At 34.5% G+C, this 20,281-nt stretch overlaps 1 protein-coding gene across 3 annotated transcripts in view; it reads left to right on the top strand.

Moving 5' to 3' along the window:
* Nucleotides 1-20,281, top strand: part of DYNC2H1 (dynein cytoplasmic 2 heavy chain 1) — a 139,759-nt gene that overhangs the window by 32,719 nt on the left and 86,759 nt on the right. For 2 of the 3 annotated variants that reach the window (XR_005861251.2, XM_417173.8), the window contains exons 36-54: nt 133-248; nt 2,544-2,743; nt 3,361-3,625; nt 3,970-4,177; nt 4,540-4,669; nt 5,881-6,036; nt 7,060-7,319; nt 7,717-7,963; nt 8,763-8,914; nt 9,768-9,912; nt 11,138-11,240; nt 12,564-12,731; nt 12,861-12,985; nt 14,121-14,369; nt 15,075-15,183; nt 15,652-15,765; nt 16,579-16,721; nt 17,618-17,696; nt 19,426-19,580. Coding sequence is in view for 2 of the 3 variants with exons in the window: in XM_417173.8 (XP_417173.3) it covers nt 133-248; nt 2,544-2,743; nt 3,361-3,625; nt 3,970-4,177; nt 4,540-4,669; nt 5,881-6,036; nt 7,060-7,319; nt 7,717-7,963; nt 8,763-8,914; nt 9,768-9,912; nt 11,138-11,240; nt 12,564-12,731; nt 12,861-12,985; nt 14,121-14,369; nt 15,075-15,183; nt 15,652-15,765; nt 16,579-16,721; nt 17,618-17,696; nt 19,426-19,580 (3,124 nt within the window). In the remaining variant the exon portion in view is untranslated. The remainder of the gene's footprint in view (nt 1-132; nt 249-2,543; nt 2,744-3,360; nt 3,626-3,969; nt 4,178-4,539; nt 4,670-5,880; nt 6,037-7,059; nt 7,320-7,716; nt 7,964-8,762; nt 8,915-9,767; nt 9,913-11,137; nt 11,241-12,563; nt 12,732-12,860; nt 12,986-14,120; nt 14,370-15,074; nt 15,184-15,651; nt 15,766-16,578; nt 16,722-17,617; nt 17,697-19,425; nt 19,581-20,281) is intronic. The other variant, XM_015279695.4, reaches the window with a different exon arrangement.

Raw genomic sequence — 20,281 nt, 5'->3', positions numbered from 1 at the left:
TACGGATGCTACTACAGAATCTCTTCCGCTTCTGTTTTGCCCCAAACTAGTCACTGACTGAAAAACAAAAGTGGGAGAAAACCTGGCAATGTTGCCTAAAACTTATTTCAACACTTTTTGTTTTAAATTTAGGGAGCTTTTAACACCACAGCAGCACTATGATTGGGGTTTACGAGCGTTAAAGACTGTTCTGAGAGGCTGTGGCAGTCTTCTTCGTCAGCTGAAGAGAAGTGCAGAAAAGCAAGAAAGTAAGATTGATCATGTCAAACTTTTGATTATTTAGAGTACTGTACAGATACCATTCTCTCTGTCTTCTTCAGCAGAGTTTTGAGAAGCCATACCTTGGATTAGAGACTACCGTGCAAAGAAGAAATTATCCAAGAAAGCCCTTTATCAGTCGCAAAAGACTGATGTCATATTCTAGATTGATTTTATATACGATAAGAATATAGATAGAGGAATTTATTTATGTTTCTAAATGATTCTTAAAGACTATTGCTTTCACTTTGCTTAGGCTTGGTGTGTAGATCCTCTGATGCTGTCATTATTTGTCAGTCATCAGACCATTTTGATTCATTTGAGGTTGGCTAAAATTGTCACTGTTGTGGGTTAACCCAGCAGGCAGCTAAATATCGCAGGAGGGGAACCGTTCACTCACTCCCTGCCCTCCAGTGGGATGAGGGGAACTGGGGGAAAAAAAAAAACAACAACATAGAACTCATGGTTTGAGATAAAAACTATTTAGTAACATAGAAAAGGAAGAGTGAAATAATAGTAATGATAATGATCTCTTGTTTATTTATCTGTGTGTCTATCTATATTAACTCCATCCCAGCTGAAACCAGGTCAGTCACATGATAAAAGATAAGGACCATGTTAAACACAGATTGGTAGGCAGAGGTAAAAATAACAGATAGAAAGGATAGAAAGTATTATATTGGACTGGAGCAGTATGTATTTTTTAGATTATTTTTAATGTTTTCTTCTAGTTTAGATTTTAAATGTGTGGGAATTAAGACCAGAGTAGGTGCGCATTTACATCTTCAGTGAACAAGAAGCAGTAGTTGATGTCGTGAACAGCAGATGTCTATCTAGAGGATGCTGTTAGTTGTTAAGGGATGGCCTTGGTTTACAAATCTGGGCATTGCAAATATTTTGACAGTGGTAAACAATTTGTAACAGAGTTATGTTTGGATCCATCAAAGCATTACCAACAGTATGTTTTACAATGTGTTCCTATCAGTGTTCCTTTCTATGACTTTTTTGGCTTCATGTATAGGTACGTGAAACTTCCTGAAATTTGATTAGTCTTGTTTAAATTATAGCTTCCAGTAATCCTTGTGGTAGGCTAGATAGATGGATCAAGTTTATGATTTTGATTTTTTCTGTGTATGTGTATGTCTCTTAGCTTGAGATACATAAGGTATTTCTATCAGACGTGATTTCCTGTTTCTTTATATTTTCTTGTATTGTTCTGTCTGACTTGTCAAAATCTGCACCATGCTCTTAAATATTGCTTAAATTTTATACTACTTGCTTTGCTTTCTAAAACAAGTTCCTTAAGGTAAACATTTTCCTCTGTATGATTTATCATGTTATTTAGAAAAATAACCTATAGGAACATTTACATTTAAAACATTGCTCAGGATGAAGAAGCTTGAGCATTTTCCTGATCCTGGAAGGATATACTAACTCTCAGGCTCTAGAACATCTGAGGAAAAAGACGCAGAGGAACGGCATGTTAGAGAATAGAGACTTTCTATCTTTAGGGTTGAATTTGGGCTACAGTGCATTCTTATTTGGGGCAATCATGCATTTGTGATGAAACAATGATTTTTCACCAGTGGTTCTTAATCCCACTCTCTGAAAAATTTCCTGTTTTACATGAGAAAATGATTTGATTAAAAAAGCAAAAAATAGGGATCAGAACCCTGTGCCTTTCCCATTAGGAGTTTTTTTATTTTTTTTATGGCAGTATAAAACCTTCTTGTGTCTGTTTTTCTTCTAGTCCCGAAACACTTAAAATTGTCATGGTACTTGAGATTCAAGAGGAGGTATGGAGAGTGTTCCTCTTCTGCAGTATTTGTAGTTAATTAGGACATGCATGAGAGGTTAGACTTCTAACTGCATCTGGCAGAAGAAGACTCGGGTCCTTCATTACCTTCTTTACACAAGCTTCCTTACACAAGCACTTTACAAAGAAGATAATCATAAACTGCTACTCTTAGTCCCGCTGTAATCATTATGCTAGTACGTAGTACATCTCCAGCATAACTATCTGTATATATTATATTATAACTGTCTGTAATAGAATTCACCTGTCAGTACGTATGATACTTCGTCACTTGTCTAACTTCAAGGCAGAGTGTTAGAAAGACTGGATTGTAGTTTCCCTTATGATTCCACTTCCAATGTCTTACAATATGGATTCAAGCACTGATATATTCTGAGCTAAAACCAAATAAACAAAACAAACAAACAAACAAACAAAACAACCAACAGCAGAACACAAATTAATATGGCTTCTTTGTTTTTACTTCCAGTTAATGAAAGTCACTTGGTGGTTCAAGCTTTGCGGCTTAATACCATGTCAAAGCTTACATTTGCAGACTGTGCACGATTTGATGCACTGGTTAAAGATGTCTTCCCTGGCACTGACTTCAAAGATGTGGAGTATGCCAAGTTAACTGCAGCTTTACAGGAAGCCTTTGAAGAGGCACGCTTGGAAATTATAAACACTCAGGTAAACACTGACTAGAACAGCAAAACAAAATGAATTGTTCTTAAGTAGGACTAGTTGATAGTACATTTGACTCACTTCCTTCTACTTTTGAGTGAAATGTTTTATAAAAAAGTGAAAAAAATAACTAAATGTTAGATTATGATTATTCATATAAAAACAGATGTATGTGGCGGAAGCATGGGAGATTGATCGTGTAATTGAATGAAAAATAGTGCAAGAAGGCTTTAGATGTGAGCATGTGATACACAGTTTTTTTCAAGCCAGGTACAAATTCTGTGAATGTTTTGGACAGTGAAAGAATTAATATGTAAACATTTACTTTTATCAAGCAATTCTGTGTCTCAGGCATATTCATATATTTTTTGAGCTAAAGTTTTTTGACTAAACATTCATTAATCTTTCAGGAATAATCAGTGTCCAGAGATCACTGATTTCTTTGTTTTAGTTTTTTGCTACTCTTTCGTATCTGAATTTTAACTGATCCTCTAAATGCCTGTTATTTCATAATTATAGAAACAAGGGTACTGCATGCAAAGTAGATTGGAAAAGCATGAAAAAAGAACATGATTGATTTAGCTCCACAACTTCACCTACCCTTTGTTTCTTTTATTATCTAGGTCAAGAAAGCTTTGGAATTATATGAACAACTACGTCAAAGAATGGGTGTAGTTATTGTAGGTCCAAGTGGTGCAGGGAAATCAACACTTTGGCAGATGTTAAAGGCAGCACTTGGTAAAACTGGCAAAGTAGTGAAACAGTACACTATGAATCCCAAAGCAATGCCTCGTCATCAGTTGCTTGGCCATATTGACATGGATACCAGAGAATGGTCTGATGGTGTGCTTACAAATAGTGCTCGGCAAGTGGTACGAGAACCCCAAGGTACGTTTAGGAGAGAGTAGATGTACTGTTTTGTTTAGTTTACTGAAATTGTTTATTTTCAGCTTAATTTTTACAATATGTTATTATTAGTTTGTGGTTAGCATAAAGTAAATAAAACTTCTGGTGCCAGTTGTATCGAAGAACACCGGTTGGCACTTTCCAGCTTTTCTTTACTTCAGAAAGCAAAAGCAGACATCAGAAGATAAAACATGAAGAATGTTCCTAAAGAGCTTATATTGAAGCTATAATGAAGGAAGAGTGAGAAATAGTCTGAAATTAGTCAGGAATTATATCCTTTGGTGTTTTTCTTGAGCTTGATATTTTATAATTATGTCTGGAAATAGGTACTACTTCTTGGATAATTTGTGATGGTGATATTGATCCTGAATGGATTGAATCCTTGAATTCTGTTTTGGATGACAACAGATTGTTGACTATGCCTAGTGGAGAAAGAATTCAATTTGGCTCAAATGTCAACTTTATTTTTGAAACTCATAACCTTAGCTGTGCATCTCCTGCTACAATATCTCGAATGGGAATGATCTTTCTGAGGTAAGTCAGAGTATTGTAATTTCTTAAACTAAGCACATCTTTCTAAATTTTCTGGAAAGGTGGTCTAAACTGTGCAGTGGTTGAATTACTTGAGCACACTTGTAAAGCAAATCACTGGGAGAATCTAGCTTAAGTTTTACGTGTCTTCAAAGCTGTCTTGCTATAGCCTTTTGGCTAATGTGTTTCCTACTTTTTCAGATACATACTGCATTATTTTGTGTATGACCAGTAGAGCCAAAATATTGGTTCAAAATTCTTACATAAAAGAATTTCTTAGAATTTTGTTCCATTTTAACTCATCTGTGTGAAGATGTGGGAATCTTCTGTTAGTTTGAATCTTGTTTTCTTTTGCTTTGGCTTAGTGATGAAGATACAGATCTTAATTCTCTGATAAAATCTTGGCTAAGAAGTCAACCTGAAGAATGCAGATACAACCTTGAAAATTGGATTGGGGACTATTTTGAAAAGGCTTTAAACTGGGTTGTCAAGCAGGTTGGTAATTGAATACTTGATCACTTTTCAGCTTTTATTAAAGTGATACATTTTTCTAATTTTAACACTGAAAATATTTATATTAATTTAAATAAAAAGAAATCACAATGCTTTTTTGATAACTTTTCTTTTTCATAAGAGTAATACTGGAACCATTCCAGTCACTGTGAGTTTCTAAAACTTGATTGCTATATTTAAAGTTTTGAAACATATACTACAACTCTCCACTGCTGTCACAGAGTTATCTAGATAAATCTGTGCCCATGACAGGGGGGCAGTAAGCTCGTGGGCCCCCTGGCTTCCCGAAAAAAAAAAACGGAGCAGCGGCAACGATCTAAGAAGGAGAACTTATTTTACTAACTGTGATGTTGGAATGCAAGATGACATGATATAATACAATCTAATTGAGAGTAAGGATAATAAATCAAATGAAATGAGAGAGAGCGAAAGAGCGATAGAGAGAGAGAGAGAGAGAGAGAGAGAGAGTGAGAGAGTTTCCGAAACCGAAAGCCCTACTTGATGAAGGCGCACGGCTTGGAAAGCACACCCACTCCTCTCCCTGGCAGCAAGTGAAAGTGAAAAAGACCATGCGCATCCAGATGACGTATCTTCCATGATATATCTTCCTTCTCTGACCGTGAGGTCCTCTGGGATACGTAGTTCTTTTTCTCTTTTGTCCATGATGTTATGATGTGGAATACCAATAGCAAAATTACAAAACCATGACAACTGCTGTGGCCAATAAACTAATATTGGAACACCTGCATTACCTCTTCTTTGGGAAGGTCCTCCATATATGGTCCCTTTGTGTTTTTAATGCTGTTTCCCCTCTTGTTTCTTCCACCCATGGATATTTTTCTACTTTTGACGTATCTTCATCTGGATGCTAAAGAAAGGCATGACGCTGGTCTTGAACATCATCCTTTGGTGGTAAAGAGCAAAATTCATAAATTATCTGTTCCTGAGAGAGATTCCCAGTATATAGTTATGTTGGTTTCTTACAGATTCTCAGAATACTCAAGAAAAGCTCTGACTGCTAAATTACATCAATTCATAATTAAACATGGAATTAAATACAAGTTTAAGACTTTCAAATCAAAGTTTTAAAACAATTTCGCATCAAGTGGGAGGGCCAAAGAATACACTGTTAGCAATACATTGCATTTATTATTAGGCATATGATTAAATGTACTCTGACTTGCAATTTACAGAATGACTTTGTGGTAGAAACAAGTTTAGTTGGAACTGTGATGAATGGACTTTCTCATCTTCGTGGGTGTACTGACCGTGGACAGTTTATCATTAACTTGCTCCGGGGTCTTGGTGGCAATCTTAACATGAGTTCACGACTAGAATTTGCAAAGCAGGTAATCCTTTTCATCAAGTTCATAAAACATTTCTCGGTACATACAGAAGGTGATTTTCCCTCATCTCTCAATGAAGATTCACAATAGTAGAATATCTGCGCTCTAATTTATTTGCAGTCTGTGCTGCATACAGGGAAGTAGCTAAAGTAGTAAATAAATGTTTCATGTGTCCCTGAAACACTGCCAGGGTCATCCAGCCCAGGCAGCAATTCTGCAGTACTGCACAGCCTCTGTTCATACTGTTTTATGCAACGAACCTCTACAGCGGACGTTTTGTGTTTACTGCATCTCTAAGACATTCATTTTTTGTGTTCAGAATGCATGGAATACTAACACGACAGGCTTTGCACCTCACCAGGAAGGTGTTCTTATAGCACTGTTTCGAAGTTGTGTATTTTATATTCTGGAGTGTGGTTTTATCTTTGTGTAAATACTTGAAGACACAATGATAAGAGAACAGCGCTGAAAAGCTAAGTGGCCTACTTGTCCAGAGTGCCTGCATAAGGCTTTCCCTCGTAGAGTTATCTCCATAGTCATCCTTGGGTTTTCTGTTGAAGAGAAGGAAATAGTTCCTTCCAAAAGACAGTCTGGAGCAATAACATATTCAGTGTAGATGGTCAAGGATCAACTCAACTTCTGGATATTAGCTATTGATGAAAAGGAGTGAGTTATGGTGCCCTTATTATTATTGTAAATGTTGTCTAATATTAAAAAAGTTTATATAAAGGTGTACTAAATGCAGTTTATTTCTTATTCTTTGATTTCTTTGAGTTTAATTCTTTATATTTCTGAAAAAATATTATGTGGAAGAGTAATACATTACTGCTTAATTCAGGACTTCATCTTAAAGCATATGCATAACATGATCAGATTTGGTTTCGAAGGAAGCTGCAAAATTATAAAATGGAGGAATTGCTTCTTTTTACAGAGTTACTCTGAACATTCTTTATACATAATTAAAACAGTAGGCCTTGCCATTAGCGATATGGATTTAACAGAAACTTTATTATTTTTTTTTTAAAGATCTTCACCTGGGCACAAGAATCTCCACCAGATCCAAGGAAGCCCCTGGACACATATTATGATGCTGACAGTGGACAGTTAATGCTATATCGACTGAAAAAACCTGAAAATCTAATAGCTGATAACTTCAGTAATCTGCAAACACTTCCTGTCATCCAAATCCCTGACATGCAGAGAGGCTTAGATTACTTTAGACCCTGGCTAGACTTTAACAATAAGGAGCCATTTCTTCTTGTGGGTCCTGAAGGTTGTGGAAAGGGGTAAAAAAACACATTTGCTCTTTTAAGCAAAACATACTTCTGTCTATTTGAAAAAGTTAATAATGTTTTGTAATAATGATTTTATCATGTGATTTTCTCATTTTTAGTTACAGAGTATATAATATGTTTACATTACTAACAAAGCAAACCTTCAATAGTGGCAAGTAAGAAAATTTAGGGAAAGCTCAAGCTGACACTATGCATCTGAGACACTATACTTTAATGTCTTGAATGGAAAATGGTAAATTCAGCAAACCTCATGCAACATCTCATATTACTACAGAATGCAGTATGTGCATTTTAATTCAAAAGCTATAAAATATCTTTGGATACTCAGAATTTGAATGCGTTTTTATCTTATTTGTACTTACATATGTGTACACTTTTGCTTTTTTAGGATGCTGCTTCGTTATGCATTTTCTCAACTTCGATCCACTCAGATTGCTGCCATTCACTGCAGTGCACAAACAACCTCTCAACATGTTATACAGAAATTAATTCAAACTTGCATTGTAATAAGTACAAACACTGGGCGTGTATTCAGACCAAAAGACTGTGAAAGACTTGTTTTGTACTTAAAGGATATAAATCTTCCCAAGCCTGATAAATGGGGAACAAGCACTCTTGTGGCTTTTCTGCAGCAGGTAAACACATGTTTACAAAGAGACTTAAATACCCTGGAAATAGTTCAGTGTCTGTACCTATACTGATAATTTTCATAGTTAGTATCCTGTGCTTAAATTGACATCATTTTTGTTTGTAATTGAATAGAATATATAGCTATCATCTGGAATTAAGATACCATTTTTATTGAGCTTGTATGTATAAATGATAAAGACAGTACTTGACAATGTAAGTTAATGACGTGACGCACTACTCTTCTCTGCAGATGTGATGTGGTATTCTTCTCAGTGTAGACTGGAATTCAAAATGAAATATTTGAAAACAATTTTCTCTAGATTTTTATACTTCTTCTTGCTGCTGATATTCTGTCTCTACATTTCTTTGAATGACTGCTGTGGAGTAATCCATATATATCATCTATTTCCTTTTTGGATTTGTTTCCTTTTAGTATAATTTTATACACAAAGCCTTCTAACACTGATCATCTGCTCAGAATAAGGTATCACTAATGAGATGTCTAACCTCCTACTTAATGTTAGATGCTTTTCTCTGGGAAGAATTACTAGCCAGTTATGGACAATTCTAGCCAACTCTGTCCTTTCCCTTGATCTCTCATCATGTCATACTGCATTTTCTTCACTGGATTTTACAATTATTTAAGAACTCACATTTGAGACTATTAGGGAAAAAGACACCAGTAATGAGCATACCACAGACACTCAAGGAAATAGTAACAATGCTGTATCTTTCACTAATAGTTTTTTTTGTAAAATACACTGATAACTTTCATTTAATAAAATGTTTATGTAATTATAAAAGGTTCTGACATACCAAGGATTCTATGACGAAAATCTGGAGTGGGTTGGTTTAGAAAATATCCAGATTGTGGCATCCATGACTGCTGGAGGAACATTAGGAAGGCATAAACTTACCTCCAGATTTACTTCTATTGTTCGTCTTTGTGCAGTTGAGTAAGTATGTGAAAGTGAGGCTGGCATTCAGAACTCAGATTCAGCTTGTTAATAGAGCCCTTGCTGAATTTACTCTTGATAACGATGTGGCTGTTCTCATCCTTTTTTCTAACAGTTTTGGGATCTTCACATTTCCAAGGTTGTAATTTACACCCAACTCCCCCATTCTGCTCTCTTGAGACCATGGGTCCAGAGGAGGGCCCAAAAGATGAACAAAGGCCTGAAGCAACTGTCCTATGAGGATAGGTTGGGACAATGAGGAAATGTAGTGACAGGACAAGGGGTGGTGGTCTTAAACTAAAAAAGCATAGGTTCTGATTAGATACTATGAGGATGGTGAGGCACTAGAACAGGTTGTCCAGGGAGATTGTGGATGTTGTCTCCCTGGAAGTACTCAAGGCCAGGTGGAAGGCATTGCCTGTGGCAGCAGAGTTGCAACTAAATGGCGTTTAAGAGCCCTTTCAAGCCAAACCATTCTACTATTCTATTGTTTGGTGTTGTTTGGTACCTCTTGGCACTGGAAACTACTTGAGTAATCTGTAGGTGTTGACAGTGTTGTTTTGTTTGTTTGTGTGTTTGTTTTGTTTCTTTTTTTAAATTTTAAAACACATTTACAGGTGATTATAAACTTTCTGAAGGTGGCATCAGAGAGTAAGACAATAATGGCAGTAATACAATGATGTTACTTAGCTGCTAGATGGAAATCTTATTCATTGAAATTTCTCAGTAGTTGTCAGTATAACTTAGTACAACTTCGAATCTTTTTAATAGATTATTATATAAATTAAGAAATTAAGAATGATAGTCCATAATAATTCTTTTTTTTTTCTTTTTTTTTTTTTTTTCTGTGTAGCTATCCAGATAGAGACCAACTGCAAACTATTTATAGTGCCTACTTGGAACCTGTGCTACAGAAAAACCTAAAGAATCACCCCGTTTGGGGTTCTTCACCAAAAATACATCAGCTAGCAGGATCTATGGTTCAAGTATATGAGCAAGTATGGAAATTTAATTTATTGTTTTCAGGGAGATGAAGAGTTCAGAAGTACATAATATTTTAATAATTAGCTTTTGATATTAAGAAGAAAATAAAAAGGTTTACCAGTATTAAAATCTACATTCATATATTTTTCATACTGTTGGTATCTGATTTGAAAACATTTCTAGATATTAGAAGTAAACTGAATAAGTAGTAAGGGCTCTTGCTTTGCTTCAGATTTACTGTATGATTTCGGCAATCGTCTTAACCTGTCTACACTTGAAGTTCCTGAGTAATAAAATGTGGATAGTAGTGTTTTCCAGCTTACTGAATCAGGAGGTAGTAGACTTTATCACCTGAGCACATAGCAATCTATGGATGTGTCAATGCTTTACGGGCTGATTCAGCCCAGTTCTGTGACTGGCGAGGCAGAGGGATTCATGAATCTGTGCCTGTGGAAAGGGGAAACGGGACCCTGAATAATTAAAAACATCAGCAATGATCTGAGGAGAAACAAACTAATTTACTAAATACGGTATTGGAACGCAAGATAACACACTATAATATAAGATAATACAATATAAATGCTAATAAATCAAATATAATTAGTATAATAAGTTTAAGAGTGTCTGAAAAAAAAATGAAGGGCTTACATTAATGGTGAGGCGAGGCGTGCGGGCGGGATGAGCAACAGGGAGGAAGGCTGAAAAAAGGGCAGGTCAGGTGATCTACAGAAGCTTATATCACCTCTCTGAATGCAAAGCCCCCTGGGCTGTGTCTCTTCTGGACAGGTACCCGGCACTGCAGCATTAACTCTTTAACTCCCAGTGCACTACATGATGTTATGATGTGGAATATTGATAACAAAAACTATAAAACCATGGCAGGATGTTATAAAGAAGAGAGATGGGAGGGTGGAGTTCCTTGCACACATCAAGTGTGTATCTATTAAAATTGTACACAGTTAAAATAGATGCTTAGATACACAAGCTCATTTTATCTTCCCACTTAAAATTTAAGAAACCTGTGCCTCATATGTCAGATATTTTAATTATGAAAAAATCTTTTACATTCACAAAACAGGACAATTAATCAATTCACTTTTGAAAGCAACTAAGATGTGTGTAAATAATGATATTTAAATTTGTAGCCTTAATTAACTAATGGATTTTAGAGAAAATGAAAGCAGTATTTCCATTTTAAATCACCTCTTCCATTTTGTTTTTACTAACTTCTTTTTTAAGGTACGAGCAAAATTCACAGTTGATGATCATGGTCATTACCTTTTTACACCGTGTATTCTTACTCAGTGGGTTCTTGGTTTATTCAGATACAATTTATCAGATGGTAAGTCACTTAATTTTCATTGATAAAGCAGTTCTGAAATGGCATAAAATATTACTGACGACTTCATGTACAACTTGCTGTTCCATCCTGTGGTACTTTCTCTAAAATGCAAACTGTCTGATACTCAGTAGAGGAAAAAATTAACAGTTTATTCTGTGCCATATAGTAAATTTAAAAAAACTGTGATGTTTTCAAATGCATACAGCATCTATTTGTAGTTTAAGGGAAGTAATAGTCTGGAATTGCATACTTTTTGTTAGTTTAGTTATTTAACTATTGTCAGAATATATCTTCTCTTCTGAAATTCCAGAGGCTTGCTTCAGATGGATTTCTATCTATCTATATAGAAATTTACAAATATCTCTGTAAGAGAATGTTTGATAATTACAGTCCAGTCTCAAGAGTCCTTTTTTTTTTAATTTATTTTGGAAGGGTGAAATTTGGAAGGATATTCAATTTTGTATACTTTTCCATTTAGATAGCTTAGACATCTTTTACGACTAATTTTTATCTTGTAAAATAACTATAAATACTAGGTCATGAGCAATTACTCCTTATTACACTTTGAGCTCTTAGATTAATTAGAGAAAATGTTTACATTAAGAGCTTACATAAGTAATACAAAAGCATTAAGTATGTTAGATTAGTATTCTGTTTATTTTCTTGGATCATCAGGTGGTATAAAATTATTTTGAACGAGGTCAGAAAAGCTACACTGACAGTCAGTGAATGGGTAATCTCAGCATGTTTAATAACTCAATTTTTGTATCTAATGGTGACATATAGTTAGGGTTTTTTAGTCATGATCAATATGGCATGCCATTTACTGCCCCTTGAAACTCATCTCACTTCCCTTTGTACGTTTGTGTAGAATATTGTATCTTTGTATTCTCCAGTGGCACTTTTGTAATACAAACTGTCTGGGGGATTTATTATTATTTTGGTATTTATTATCAGTCTTTCTCTTCCCCTTTAAAAGTTTCCTGGTTTTTGTCTTTGTTCATTTTAATTGCTTGGAATTTTGTATTTCTGTTTTTACTTAGTGTGCAATACCTTGTTCATTTTCATTAGAATGCTGGCGCTAAACTGAAGAACTACTTTTCATAGAATATTTTTTACTTTATCTTGTGACACATAAAGGTATTAAAAAGCACTTCATAACATATTTGTTTTTTCTCTTACTTCTTCCTTACTGATGCTCTCTTGCCGGTATGTAATTTCACTTACTCATTTTCAATCTCATATTTTAAATGAGAAATTTCAGAAAAGTAGAACTAATTGAAAAATATAAAGTTTAATCTCTGCTTATATAATTGTTTTCAGGACCATCAATGCAAACTGCAGACCACGTATTAGAAATAGTTGCTTACGAAGCATGTCGTTTGTTCCGTGATAAAATTGTTGGCAGGAAGGATCTCCATGTATTTGATAATATTTTGATGAAAGTGTTTCAAAGTGACTGGGGCTCAGATTTTCTGGACAATATGGAAGGTAAAGCATTTGAGGCATATTACATAAATTTGAAATATCTGAATAGGAATTGCCTAATAACATCAAATTTATCGAGCCAGATAGTGCATTAGGACCTAAACCTCTAAATATTTCATTTTATTTTTGCAGATATCTTCTATGTAACTTGGGGAGCTCATCAAGAGGCATTCACTACTCCAGGGCAGGCATTACCACCACATGGGAAGCCACTTGGCAAGCTAAACTCAACAGACTTGATAGATACTATTAAAAAGGTGAGACAGGATTAATTAAAGAATACACATAGCAAGAATTCGTACCAGTGACTCCAAGACCTTTTTTTTTTTTTTTCTGATTTGACTAAGTGACATACAAGCACCAGGTTTAGAGCCAGTCTGCTGCTAAATTAAGGAATCATCTCCTACATTTGGTCAAGTGAAGATCTGTGGTGCTATATGGCAGACAAGTGGAAGTACTGTGTAGAGAGGTACTTTTAATAAAAGCACGTCAGTTGCGTTTGCTGGTGGCGTATAACAGCCCAATGAGATGTGTTCTGAGAAACACTGATGTACATCTATGTTTGTGAAATATGAAAAATGACTTATGAGGAAATGCAAATGCTAACTGTGCTAGGCAGACTACTTGATGAGAACCTTGAGGTCTGCTCTGTATTAGTAGTGTTTGGTGGACTGGTGATCTAGATGGTAAACTGCTCTCTATCATTAACTGCCAACTTGTGACCCATAGGTAAATGATTAAGTTTAGTAGCCTCAGTAATTAGTTTTGCTTTTTTTTTTTTTACTTTTTTTTTTTTTTTTAATCTGACTGCAACTATATTTGACCTCTAATTCAATTTTCGTCGAATATAATAAGGCAGAATTTAATCTTAGGATTTGTTCTTGTGTGTATTTGAATAGAAAATTCCGTAATCTGCAATTACACAGCAATTAACTACCTGAAACACTGTTCAACATTGTACCAATATTAATTAATCTGTAGTCAGAGACATAGATCAGACTTTGCTCTGGCTCATTATTTAATTCTAATTATTACAGTGGTATATTTCTATTCCAGTAAATGAAAGAATACCAGTATAGTGCAGTGCTGAGGATATTGTATTTTATATCCTTTACTAAGGATACTAATTATACTATTACTATATAATATAGTAATATATAATTACTAATTATATTATATCCTTTACTAAGAAAATGTTATTTATTCATTACTGGTAAAAGACAAGCAGGGTATCTAAATTTTGTCACATAAATAATTTGTTTGTAATGAAGACCAGCTTGGCATCTTGGACTTTCATTTCTAAACTTTTAAATATTGGATGCTTCCATATCTTACTATTTGGTTTTATTATCAATGAATATATTGGTTATTGTTGTTGTTTTTTTTCAATAGGGTGTTATTCATTATGGACGAGACAAAAAAGAGATAGAGATATTACTGTTCCAGGAAGTCCTCAATTATGTGTCTAGAGTGGACAGAGTACTAAGTTTTCCTGGAGGATCACTTCTTTTGGCTGGACGGAGTGGTGTAGGTCGTCGAACAGTTACCTCCTTAGTTAGTCATATGCATGGAGCTTTCCTAATTACTCCCAAAATTTCCAGAGGCTATGAGCTGAAGCAGTTCAGAAATGATCTTAAGCATGTAAGTAACTCAGTGTTCTGCAGTCTCCAGTTCTGTGCGTGTGCATCTAAAAAAGAATGGGAATTTTGAAGGACAGTAGTATTGTGTGAAAGAGATTTTAAGAAAAGCTAGTGTCACTGTTCTGAATGAAACAGATTTTTAGATGTTCCTGTGTAGATCTGCATACTGTTCTTTATTTTCCTGAAACTGCTTTTTTGTTTATTAGAGCTTTTATTCTGAGTGTTGCAGACTTGATACTCATTTCAAGCTTATATGAATGTCAGAAACTATATTTCATATATATGTTTTCATATTCTGTCTCTAATATGGTCTGCTTGCTCATAGGACAGTAGTTCAATCAAATTAAATTTTAGTGTCTGGTGAAATAATACACTTCATTTAAAAATGCAAACCTTAAGTCAGCAGCTCTCAGTACCTTCAGAACTGCTAATGAAAATGTTACAGCAAAATCACATCTGGAGCATAAATATACTTTACAAAATAATCTGCTGTAATTGTTTTCTGATTACCAAGTTATATATCTAGGTAGAATGTTCTATATTTGTTATCTCGTATAACTGAATCACCTGGTAATCTTTTCAAAGTGTATCACAGATCATATGCTGCGGGAAAAAAAAGATGCAATGAATATTCAAGAGAAGATCATTGTTCCCTTACGAACAACAGACATTCTTTCTATACTTAGATTAAAATAACTCCTTCTAGGTGATGGAGCTTGCTGGCATTGAAGCTCAGCAGGTAGTACTGCTGCTCGAAGACTATCAGTTTGTTCATCCCGCTTTCCTTGAGATGATCAACAGTTTACTGTCTTCAGGTGAGATGAACCTAGAAAGATTATGGTACTACTTTTGTGACACAGAAGTGTTCAGTGAGGCAGAATTAGATGTTTACTAACTTTATTTCCATACCAGAACTGCTGATTTCCTTCCTGTGTTTTTTTTTTTTCTTTTTTTTTTTTTTTTCTGGAGTACCTGTACACAAAGCAATCTGTTTTGATTTGTTTCATACACACTATTGGATCACGATCTTTGTATGCATTAGAATGAGTTGTTAAGATCTATTTCTGTAATGTAAACAAAGTACAATGTTTATTTTAAATGGAATCACTAACATAATCTGTATATTTCATGATATGAAAAGAAGGATGAAATTTATTTAATGAAACTCATGAAGGTTTGGAGGGAAGTACTGCTGTACTCAAACTGTATATACAGGCTGTGCAAATTAATTTGAATAATTGTGGTGTATTTGATCTGAAATGTTAAATTCATTTTTCGAATAGGAGAAGTTCCTGGACTGTATAAATCAGAAGAATTAGAACCCCTGCTGTCTCCTCTAAAGGATCAAGCTTCACAAGATGGATTTACAGGACCAATTTTCAACTATTTCACATACAGTAAGTGAAGAAAATTGTAAGTTATAATTTATTTCAAGATTACAAAAACAAGGTTACAAAAAGTATGGGTAAATAATTAGTAAGTCCCATTCTGTGTGTAATTTGAACTTTAAAGTAGGTTTTTTTAGACAACAGGCAGGAATACCAATTAGAGTATGATATTTGAAGGCACAGAACTCTTGGCTTAAAATTTACTCCTCTATCTGAAATACTGTATCCATTAATGTTCTAACAAGGTGTTGTAAATTTAACAGAATTTAAGAGTAATTACAAGGAAGAAAACATTGGTATTAATTGTTTTCTGGTTTGTTTAGCTTATATACATTTTAATAGATTTTTCTTATATCTTAGCTGCAACTCACTTTAGGTTCTGAGTACTAAAAGCAACTTTACAGATTTCTTTTAAAAAAATTACATTTCTTCTTGGCCAACAAGAAGAAAAAGAATATTTTATACATAAATAATGCAAGTGAAAAAACAGAAATTTGCAGTCATGCTCAAAGGCCTTGGAACTACTGATTGTCTCTATATTGATTGAAATATACACCAGCAATACCCATTTAAATATTGTCAGCTGTTTAAAATAAAAAAAATACACTGTAATATACATAATGAGAGTCCTTGATAGTATTTAACTCACTGAGTTGAATTTATAAGCGTTTGTACCCTACTGTATCATAATATAATAGTATCTTTTCTCAAAAAACATTTTCTGATAAGTATTTGCAGGAACAGTAAGTTATGTTGTATTTGTAGTAAATCTATTGTTGTATAGTCTGATTGTTATCTACAGTGTATATTGCGATTTCTTAGGGATCCAACAGAATCTGCATGTTGTCTTGATCATGGATTCCACCAACATAAATTTCACAATAAATTGTGAAAGTAATCCAGCACTGTACAAGAAATGTCAGGTCTTGTGGATGGAAACCTGGTCTGAAAACAGTATGAAAAAGGTAAATTGCTTTAATTAAAAGGTATGATGTGCTTAAATGAATAAATAAATAACTGAATTGTGTTGAATATAACCTGAGTAATGAAATAATAATTGTCATTATGCTTACCTAACCCATTTCTGCAGTGTCATAAAGACAGAAAATTCTACAGAACTGTTAAATAATATTAATTTTTTTATTTGTCCAGTAACTCTGTTTTGCTCTTTTTTGTGGGCTGAGTTGATAGGTCTCCCATATCTGCCATTGTGCATCAGGTTCAACAGCAGGTTTTACCTGAAGTTGTTTTTGGCAAAAATGTTTGGACCAGTTCTGTCCACTAGCAAAAACAATTTATAGGTATTGCTTTTACTTCCAGAGGATTTTTTTAAGTGGTGTATGAGCAGTGACTGGATGTTTGTCATTTAGTTATGTGCTAGAATTTTTGAAAATGCTTTCATTTATTTTTATCTTTTTTCATTGTGTAGTCGAGAACATATAAAAGTAAGCACATACTCCATCTTAGACTGTAACAAAAACTTTATAGTCCTTGGCTAAGACTGTTTAATTTTGATGTTGCAGCCATGCAGTTGTATTTAAATTACTTTCTGATTTCTTTTGAGTTCTGTATCTTTTTACATCTTTGACATTTGTGTTATTGTAGGAGCATTTTAGGACTGGGTTTTTCATTCATAAAGCCAGCAAAAGCTCTTCTGCCTGAGAGAACAAGAAGTCATCAGTTCCAGAGAATGTCAGATTTGATTCATTCAGTACTTTATTTTTTAAATCTTTTATTCTGAATAAAGTTACAATTTCCAGTCTTTTTGGACTAGCTACTGATTTTTTTTTTAAGCTTAATTCTAATTTCATTTTTAACCACTTAGATTTATTTTTTTAATTTTAATTATTATTTTTTTTAGATTCCTGAAATGCTTTTGTATGATGATGAACAAGAGAAGATGGAAAAAACACACAAAGAATTTAAGAAAAAACATTCAGGTAATATTTTGGTGGACCAACTAGTTGTTACAACTTTCCATTAGACACTTAGTCCTGTGTTGGGCATAGATGATGGCATGGGTCATTTGAGTAGGTTTTTGCTAGCCTATTCATGAACATGGGAGGCATTTTTCACTTCGGAGCATTAGTCTGGAAAATGTATCCTCCATCACCAAACCCAATCTCCTACTGATGGTATTGGTGATTCCAACATAGAATGCGTTTTGATACTCTCATGTCTTTCCTTCAGTGAGAGCTCTCACATCAGGAGCGCATCATTTTCATCAACTGAACTTTGGGTTGTTTGATCCCATTTAGACAGTCTTAAAAAATGAAATTAAGGGCGAAGTTACCTTATACAGACATATAAGAGGCTTATCAGTGTCCTTCCCATAATAGAGTCCCAGCTTCCTGATAGCATGTGAAGTTTGTCTTATAACTAGGACAGGCCCTTGCTTCAGCCATTGCCTGCATGGTATCTGGACATTCAAATGAAGACAACTATCTGATTACTTACATCCTTTGCTACAGGAATAGAAGGCAGTTTCATTCCTTACACTTACATTTGTTTATATGTAGTTTTATGGGTAGGATTTGCTCATTCACAAAGCAGATTTCTCCCCAAAGTGTTCCTCAGTTTCACTGAAGTCAGTCTGTGCTTTTTTTTCTTAAGGCTTGTAAGTCTTACACTGCCATCAAGAATGATTTCTTACTTTTATCTGCAAAAAGAGGCTGCACTTGAGTGCCTTCATCTGATGCCTTTCATGCTAACAATTGAGATATAGTTTTGGAAGGTATCTTTCATGCCGAGACTTTCAGATGGTATTCCATGTCATGTCAAATTCTGTGTGACTACAGCGCATGATTTTAGCTTCTGTTGTAGGATTATACTTGTTCAACATTTGAGGCCTGAGATTTTATTGAGAAAATTCTGTATTCCTGACTTCTACAGAATGTATGTCTGGAATTCCATCACATTAAGCCAGAATACAGTGAGAGAATCCCAAAATGCTGCTGTGCTTGTCAGAATAGTTACGAAGTTGTTTTTGGTGTGGAAGTCCGTAAGAGTCATCACCAGATGGATCAGATCCATAGCGTTACTTTTTGGGCTTACTTTTCTGCATAACATATAGATGGATTAACAGGAAAGATGCAAAGAATAAGTTACTTCATAGTTCTTTGACAAATGCAATTCACTAATATACTTACTATTTCTTCTTTTGGTTTACCCTTCTCAGTCCTTTCCCTGCAAGTAACAGTTACAAGCAGTTGGAATTCTTTGTTTCACTGGGGTTGAATTGAGATAGTCCACCTTACATATCTAATGTGCTAAGCAAGAGGAAAGGTAGAATATGAATGTACTTATGTTTGATACTTAACAAAAAGAAGTTTGGTTTTTAATGCTAAAGTAATTGTGACTACCAAATAACTTCAGTTTCTTGTAAGTAAAAGGTCATTTTCAGAATAATCAGAATAACGTGAGATCATAATAAAACTTCAGTTGTAACCATTTTAAAAGTAAGCAGCAGAGCATAATCTAGGAGACCCATTAAAACACCCAACTTGATAATAGTTTAGCAAAGTTTTCTAAAATATTAGTCTAGTTTTCACTGCGAAGTCTCAGAGCCAACAAAAGTATAAAATGTAAGTTGTTTGATTAAGGTTTCTTTTTTTCTGAATGATTTTCTAAAATGATTTTATTATCTGTGTAACAAATTTTATTGTATAGGTGATTCAGATTTTTGGAAGTCATTTCTGGTAATCCATGAATCATGTAAAATGTATGGAGCAACACCTAGCAGGTATATGACATTCCTTAATGTATACAGTTCAATTAACAACAGTAAAAGAACAGAGCTGATAAAAAGGCAGAACCACTTGCAGGTATGTATTTAAAACATCTTTAACACACAGCTTTTCAAAATGCTCTCACATTTGGAAATGCCTTGTATGTTATTTCAAGCTCAAAGAGGGTAGATCAAGGTTAGATATAAGAAAAAAATCTTTGCCAGTGAGGATGGTGAGGCAGTGGTATAGGTTGCCCAGAGATGTGGTGGATGCCTCGTCCCTGGAGACTTTCAAGGGGAGGCTGGATCAGGCCCTGGGCAGCCTGGTGTAGGTTGTCCCTGTTCATTTCAGGGAAGCTGGACTAGATGGCCTTTAAAGGTCCCTTCCAACTCCAAGGATTCTGTTATTTTATTAGGAGCTGCAGCTGCTAGCATTTCTGCGTAGGATATCCTCTGTCTGCATATACTACTGCTACGATTTCAGATCGTGAATCTTAACATACATCTCTGTTTAAAAACCTTGTGGTACCTTGTGGTACCTTGTTTTTCATTAATATTTTTGCTCTATCAGAATGGGCATGTCTTCTTATAAAAGTAAAAAGTATTTGCAAAGACTTTAGATTATTATTTTTTTTTACATTATTCGTGTAATGGAGTTGTATTGCAAACAAAGCATCATCTTTTGATTAGTTTAAATTATACCTCTGATTGTATGTTTATATATAAATCTTATACAGCAACTTGCTATTTTGTGTGATTCTTGCATCCTTATATAGTTTAACAAGCTGTAAACTCCTT

This window comes from Gallus gallus, chromosome 1 (genome assembly GCF_016699485.2).
Source record: "Gallus gallus isolate bGalGal1 chromosome 1, bGalGal1.mat.broiler.GRCg7b, whole genome shotgun sequence".
Lineage (NCBI taxonomy): Eukaryota > Metazoa > Chordata > Aves > Galliformes > Phasianidae > Gallus > Gallus gallus.
The sequence above is the reverse complement of the archived record's forward strand: the minus strand, read 5'-3'. Positions and strand labels throughout refer to the sequence as shown.